We start from the raw sequence: 6,855 nt of genomic DNA on the forward strand, positions 1-6,855 counted from the left end.
TTTCCCTTTTCTCTTCATCCCGAATTCCCTCCCTCTTCCTCATCCCAAATTCCTTCCCTCCTCTTCATCCCAAACTTTTTCCCTCTTCCACTTCATCCCAAACTCTCTCTTCTTCTTCCTCATCCCAAAACTCTCTCCTTCCTCCTCTTCATCATCCCAAATTCCCTCTCTTCATCCCAAATTCTTTCCGTCCTCCTCTTCGTCCTTCCCAACTTTTCCCCTCTTCTTCCTCATCCCAAACTCTCTCCTTCCTCCTCCTCATCCCAAACTCCCTCCCTCTTCCACATCTCCAAACTTTTTCCCTCCCTCCTTTACCCCAAATTCCCTCTCTCTTCATCCCAAACTTTCTGCCTTCCTCCTCCTCATCATCCCAAAATCACTCCTTCCTCTTCATCCCAAACTCTCTTCGTCCCAAACTCTTTCTGTCCTCCTCTTCATCCTCCCAAACCTTTTCTCCTCTCTCCTCATCCCAAACTCTCTCCCTCTTCCTCCTCACCCCAAACTTTTCTCCTCTTCCTCCTCATCCCAAACTCTCTCTCCTTCCTCCTCCTCATCATCCCAAACTCCCTCCCTCCTCTTTGCCCCAAATTCCCTCCCTCTTCATCCAAAACTCTTCCTGCCTTCCTCCTCCTCACTCCAGACTCTCTCCTTCCTCCTCCTCCTCCTCCTCCTCACCCTCCCAGCCCCTGAACCCCTGGGACTTGGGGCTCACCTTGTGCTGGAGCCGGTAGAGCGCGGCCAGGAGCTGCAGGGAGCTCAGGGTCTGCTCGGGGCTGCGCACACAGGGAACTCCGGGATCTTCCAGAAGCTTCTTCCACAGGGAAAAGGCTTCGTCCAAGGGTTTGGACAGAGCTAGGGGCACAAAGGGATCAGGGGGGGAATCCCCCAAAAAGGTTTTATTATCCCACTATTATCCCAAAGTGGGATAATCCTGGAGGAGTCATTCCCACCCTGCCGGGGTCTTCCCAAAAAAACTCGTCAGTGGTGCTGGAAGGGCTCTTCCCAACCTTCCAGGGTCCCAAAAAACCCTTCCCAATCCACCAGGATCCCAAAACACCCCTTCTCAATCCATCAGGATCCCAAAAAACCCCTTCCCAATCCACCAGAACCCATAAAAGCTTTTCCCAACCTGCCAGGATCCCAAAAAAGTTGTCCCTAATCCACCAGGATCCCAAAAAATCCCTTCTCAATCCATCAGGGTTCCAAAAACCCCTTCCTAACCTTCCAGGATTCCATAAAAGCTCTTCCCAACCTTCTAGGATCCCATAAAAGCTCTTCCCAACCTTCTAGGATCCCAAAAAACCCCTTCCCAACCTTCTAGGATCCCAAAAAACCCCTTCCCAATCCACCGGGATCCCAAAAACTCCCTTCTCAATCCATCAGAGTTCCACAAACCTCTTCCTAACCTTCCAGGATCCCTGAAAAATCCCTTCCCAACCTTCCAGGATCCTCATCCATCTCAGAAAACCTCTTCCCTCACCCCAAAAATCCCCTTCCCACACCTCCAGGGCCCTCTTTCATCCCAAAAACCCCTTCCCAACCTGCCAGGATTCCACAAAAGCTCTTCCCACCCCTCCAGGGTCTTCATCCATCCCAAAAAATCCCTTCCCAACCTTCCAGGATCCTCATCCATCCCAGAAAACCTCTTCCCTCACCCCAAAAATCCCCTTCCCACCCCTCCAGGGCCCTCTTTCATCCCAAAAACCCCTTCCCAACCTGCCAGGATTTCACAAAAGCTCTTCCCACCCCTCCAGGGTCTTCATCCATCCCAAAAAAATCCCTTCCCAACCTTCCAGGATCCTCATCCATCCCAGAAAACCTCTTCCCTCACCCCAAAAATCCCCTTCCCACCCCTCCAGGGTCTTCATCCATCCCAAAATCCCAAAAATCCCAGGGAAATCGCACCCAGGGAACTCCAGGAATCCCCAAACCCACAAAAATCCCAGGGAAATCGAACCCAGGGAACTCCAGGATTCCCCAAAACCACAAAAATCCCAGGGAAATCGAACCCAGGGAACTCCAGGATTCCCCAAAACCACAAAAATCCCAGGGAAATCGAACCTAGGGAACTCCAGGAATCCCCAAAACCACAAAAATCCCAGGGAAATCGAACCCAGGGAACTCCAGGATTCCCCAAAACCACAAAAATCCCAGGGAAATCGAACCCAGGGAACTCCAGGATTCCCCAAAACCACAAAAATCCCAGGGAAATCGAACCTAGGGAACTCCAGGAATCCCCAAACCCACAAAAATCCCTGGGAAATCGAACCCAGGGAACTCCAGGAATCTCCAAAATCCCAAAAATCCCGGGGAAATCGCACCCAGGGAACTCCAGGAATCTCCAAAATCCCACAAAAATCCCAGGGAAATCGAACCCAGGGAACTCCAGGATTCCCCAAAATCCCAGGAAAATCACACCCCGGCAACTCCAGGAATCTCCAAAATGCCCCAAATCCTGGGAAAACGGCACCCAGGGATGGGTTTGAGGCACCCAGGGAACTCCAGGAATCCCCAAAATCCCAAAAAAAATCCTGGGAAAATTGCACCCAGGGAACCCCAGGAATCTCCAAAATCCCAAAAGTCTCGGGAAAAAATCACACCCAGGGAACTCCAGAATTCCCCAAAATCCCAGGAAAATCATCCCTGGGATGAGTGTGGGGCACTCAGGGAACTCCAAAATTTTCCAAAATCCCAGGAAAATCAGCCTCACAAAACCTGGGTGTCCCAAGTCCTAAAAATCCTGGGAAAATCACCCTGGGAAGGGTTTGGGGCACTCAGAGAATTCCAGGATTTCCCCCAGATCCCAGGAAAATTCCCCTCCCACCTTTTCCAGGAGGGCCTCGAGGGTGCAGATGTGGAGCCAGAGCAGAGCCTGGGCGTGTTCATCCAGGAGTTGATCCCGGATTTGGGAATTGCAGGTTTGGGAATTCCGGGACAACGACTCCAGCAGCCTCAGGGACTCCTGGATGGCGTCCAGGGCGGAGCTGTGGGAACAGGGATTCCCAAAATCCCAGGAATTGACCCCAAAATCATGGGAACAGCTCTCAAAATCCCAGGAATGGGATGGGGGGATTGGGATGGGGGATTTGGGGTAAGGGGAATGGGATGAGAGACTGGGATGGAAAAATGGGATCAGGATTGGGATCAGGACTGGGATCAGGACTGGGATGGAGGATTGGGATCAGGATGGAGGATTGGGATCAGGACTGGGATGGAGGATTGGGATCAGGATGGAGGATTGGGATCAGGACCAGGACTGGGATGGAGGATTGGGATCAGGATCAGGGTTGGGATCAGGGTTGGGATGGAGGATTGGGATCAGGACTGGGATCAGAACAGGGATGGAGGATTGGGATCAGGATCAGGGTTGGGATCAGGGTTGGGATGGAGGATTGGGATCAGGATGGAGGATTGGGATCAGGACCAGGACTGGGATGGAGGTCAGGGTTGGGATCAGGGTTGGGATGGAGGATTGGGATCAGGACTGGGATCAGAACAGGGATGGAGGATTGGGATCAGGATCAGGGTTGGGATCAGGGTTGGGATGGAGGATTGGGATCAGGACTGGGATCAGGACAGGGATGGAGGATTGGGATCAGGATCAGGGTTGGGATCAGGGTTGGGATGGAGGATTGGGATCAGGACTGGGATCAGAACAGGGATGGAGGATTGGGATCAGGATCAGGGTTGGGATCAGGGTTGGGATGGAGGATTGGGATCAGGACTGGGATCAGGGTCAGGCTCAGCACCCACCAGTCGGTGTGGGCACTGAAGCTGTGGCTGCACAGGAGCTGTCCCAGTTCCAGCAGCGCCACCGCCCTGGGCAGGCTCCGGCCGGGGTCGGGCATTCCCGGGGGGTCCCGGCTGCCCCCTGGATCCCGCGTTCCCGGGGGGTCCCAGGCCCCCTCGGGGTCCCACAGCCCCAGCAGGTCGCACAGGACGTTGTAGCGCTCCGGCCCCGTGGGGCCCCGCAGGGATTTGTAGGCCTGGAGCTCGGCCAGCAGCAGGAGCAGCAGCGTGTCCCCACACAGGGGCTGGCAATGGGATCGGGACTGGGACTCCAGGGCGTCCCGCAGGGTCCTGGCAAAGGCATTGGGATCAGAGGAACAAACAGTGGGGTTGGGATGGGCTGATGGCAGGGGAGGGAGCTCCAACCCCACTCTCCTATCCCAGGGGGCTCCTCATTCCCCCCTCCCAGTCCCATCCCATCCCACCTACTCCATTCTCCCATCCCATTCCAATCCCAATCCCCTCATCTCATCCCTCCTACCCCATTCCAATCCCATTCCCCCATCCCAGCCCATCCCAATCCCTCCCACCCCATTCCAACCCCAATCCCCCACTCCATTCTCCCCATCCCAATCCTCTCCTCCAAATCCTCCGTCCCAACCCCCCCGCTCCTGCTCCCTCAGTCCAATCCCCCCATCCCAATCCTGCTGCCCTTATCCCCCATTCCATTCCCTGATCCCAAATCCCCAAACCTGAATCCCAAATCCCCATTCCTCGATCCCCCACCCCATTCCCCCGATCCCAAATCCTCTCACCGTAGCCGCAGCTCCTCCGCTCCCTGTTTGGCCGCCTCCGTCTTGATCCTGGCCCAGAGCGTCACCAGCTCGGCCACCAGGGAGCCGGGCTGCGAATGTGTCCCCAACCCCCGAGGATGTGTCCCCAGGGCCAGCAGCCATTGGGCCAGCACGTCCAGGGCCCGCTCCGGGCGCCCCCGGCAGCGCCAGCTCTCCACCTGCAGCCGGAAGCACCTGTGGAGCTGCAGGAGAGGGGGGGAATGTCGGGGTGCTCAGGGATCCCAGCCCTCCCAGTCTCCCCAGTGGCTCCCAGTATCCGCAGAGACCCCATTCACCCATCCCAGTATCCCCAATACCCCACACCCCATCCCATTACCCCCAGTGGCTTCCAGCCCTCCCAGCATCCCCAGCTGATCCCAGTATCCCCAGTGATCCTGTACTCCATCCCAGTAACCCCAGTAGCCCATCCCAGTACCCCCAATACCTCATCCCAGTACCCCATCCAAGGATCCCATCCCAGTACTCCCAGTACCCCCAGTACCCCATCCAAGGATCCCATCCCAGTACCCCCAGTACCCCATCCAAGGATCCCACCCCAGTACTCCCCCAGTACTCCCAGTGCTCCATCCCAGTGCCCCCAGTACCCTCTCTGGGGTCACTCCAGGCCAGCTGTAGCCGTGGTCAGCCAGCACCGCCTGGCACAGGGGCTCACACACGGCTCCGGCCGCTTCCGGAACGTTCCGGCTCTGCAGGGCCTGGCCCAGGCGGGAGGTGACCACAGCTGTGTCCGGAGAGGACAAAGTGACCAATGGGACAGGGAGGGGACACTGCAGTGACCACTCCTTGTCCAGGGCTGATTCCAACACCCCCGGACATGGAATGACCCCCAGGACAGCAGGGATGGTGACACAGAGCCCTGGGGTGGCACTGACCACTGGGGACACTGGGAATAGGGATAGGTGGCACTGACCACTGGGGATGGGGACACAGAGCCTCTGTGGCGGCACTGCCCACTGGGGATGGGGACACAGAGCCTCTGTGGTGGCACTGACCACTGGGGACACTGAGGATGGGGACAGGGGATGGCACTGACCGGTGACATCCAGGAATTTGCCCCTCTCGGCCTCGGGCAGCCCCTCCAGCCCCTCCAGCATCCAGGTGACGCTCTGGACACAGCTCGTGGTCACCTGGGACAGCTCCGGCCACTCTGAGGGCTGTGGGGACACCGTGGGTCAGCCGGGACCCCAGAGCCACAGGGAACACTGCAGGAGCCCTCAATCCCCAAATTCCAGCCCTACATCCCATGAGAGAAGCTTCCAGAACCCCCTCAGGACCCGTCAGCCCCAAATTCCAGCCCCACATCCCATGGGAGTGGCTCCATCCCAAAATTCCAGACCCAAATCCCACAGGAGAGGCTCCCAGAGTGGTTCAATCCCAAAATTCCAGACCCAAATCCCACAGGAGAGGTTCCCAGTCCCCCCAGGGATCCGGATCCATGCCTGGGAGCGCTGGAATATTTCATGGATGGCGTTGGAGAAGAGCTGGAGGCCTTGGAACAGCAGCTGCTTCACCATCACCTGCTCTCTGATGGAGTCAGGAGGGACCTGGGAATGGGAAAAATGGGATTTGGGAATGAGGTGGTAGAGCTGGCGATGAGAATGGGATCAGGGAATGGAGCTTGGAATGGGAAAATGAGATTTGGGAATGCTGGGGTGGAGCTGGGAATGGGGAAAATGGGATTTGGGAATAAGGGGGTGGAGCTGGGGGTGAGAATGAGGCCAGGGTATGGAGCTGGGAATGGGGTCAGGGAATGGAGCTAAGGATGGGAAAAAATGGGATTTGGGAATACTGGGAGGGACCTGGGAATGGGGAAAATGGGATTTGGGAATGGGAAAATGGGATTGGGGAATGCTGGGAGAGATCTGGTAATGGGGAAAATGGGATTTGGGTATGAGGGGGTGGAGCTGGGGATGGGAATGGGGTCAGGGAATGGAGCTGGGAATAGAGAAAGTGGAATCTGGGGTCCAGGAAAAAGGAAAAGTGGAATTTGGGGTCGAGGAAGTGCAGGGAAGGGCAAAAACAGGAGGAAGGGGGTCAGGAGCTCCAGGAGCTGCTGCTGGCATGGAGAAAAGGGGGATTTGGGACTCCCCAAACTCCAGGAGCTGCTGGGCAGGGCTGGGAGCAGCACGGAGTGACCCTGAGGGATCCCAGAGCTCCTCTTCCTCCTCCTCCTCCTCCTCACCTGGGCCAGCAGCCGCCGCAGCGCCTGCCCATGGCCCTGGCAGAAGCCACAGATCCCAGGCAGCTCCTGGAGGCCGAGGGGCAGCGCCCG

General features: G+C 56.9%; 1 protein-coding gene across 1 annotated transcript in view; it reads right to left on the reverse strand.

Moving 5' to 3' along the window:
• The window catches only part of ESPL1 (extra spindle pole bodies like 1, separase), a gene marked incomplete at its 5' end in the record, with an annotated part of 23,230 nt that extends 16,375 nt beyond the window's left edge, over positions 1–6,855 (reverse strand). The window contains 9 exons of the mRNA XM_031065679.1: positions 713–852; positions 2,419–2,455; positions 2,825–2,984; positions 3,754–4,080; positions 4,545–4,765; positions 5,168–5,304; positions 5,617–5,737; positions 6,023–6,127; positions 6,766–6,855. Of these exons, the coding sequence (XP_030921539.1) occupies positions 713–852; positions 2,419–2,455; positions 2,825–2,984; positions 3,754–4,080; positions 4,545–4,765; positions 5,168–5,304; positions 5,617–5,737; positions 6,023–6,127; positions 6,766–6,855 (1,338 nt within the window). The remainder of the gene's footprint in view (positions 1–712; positions 853–2,418; positions 2,456–2,824; positions 2,985–3,753; positions 4,081–4,544; positions 4,766–5,167; positions 5,305–5,616; positions 5,738–6,022; positions 6,128–6,765) is intronic.

The sequence above is a fragment of the Geospiza fortis genome, unplaced genomic scaffold (assembly GCF_000277835.1).
Source record: "Geospiza fortis unplaced genomic scaffold, GeoFor_1.0 scaffold3064, whole genome shotgun sequence".
NCBI classification, from domain to species: domain Eukaryota; kingdom Metazoa; phylum Chordata; class Aves; order Passeriformes; family Thraupidae; genus Geospiza; species Geospiza fortis.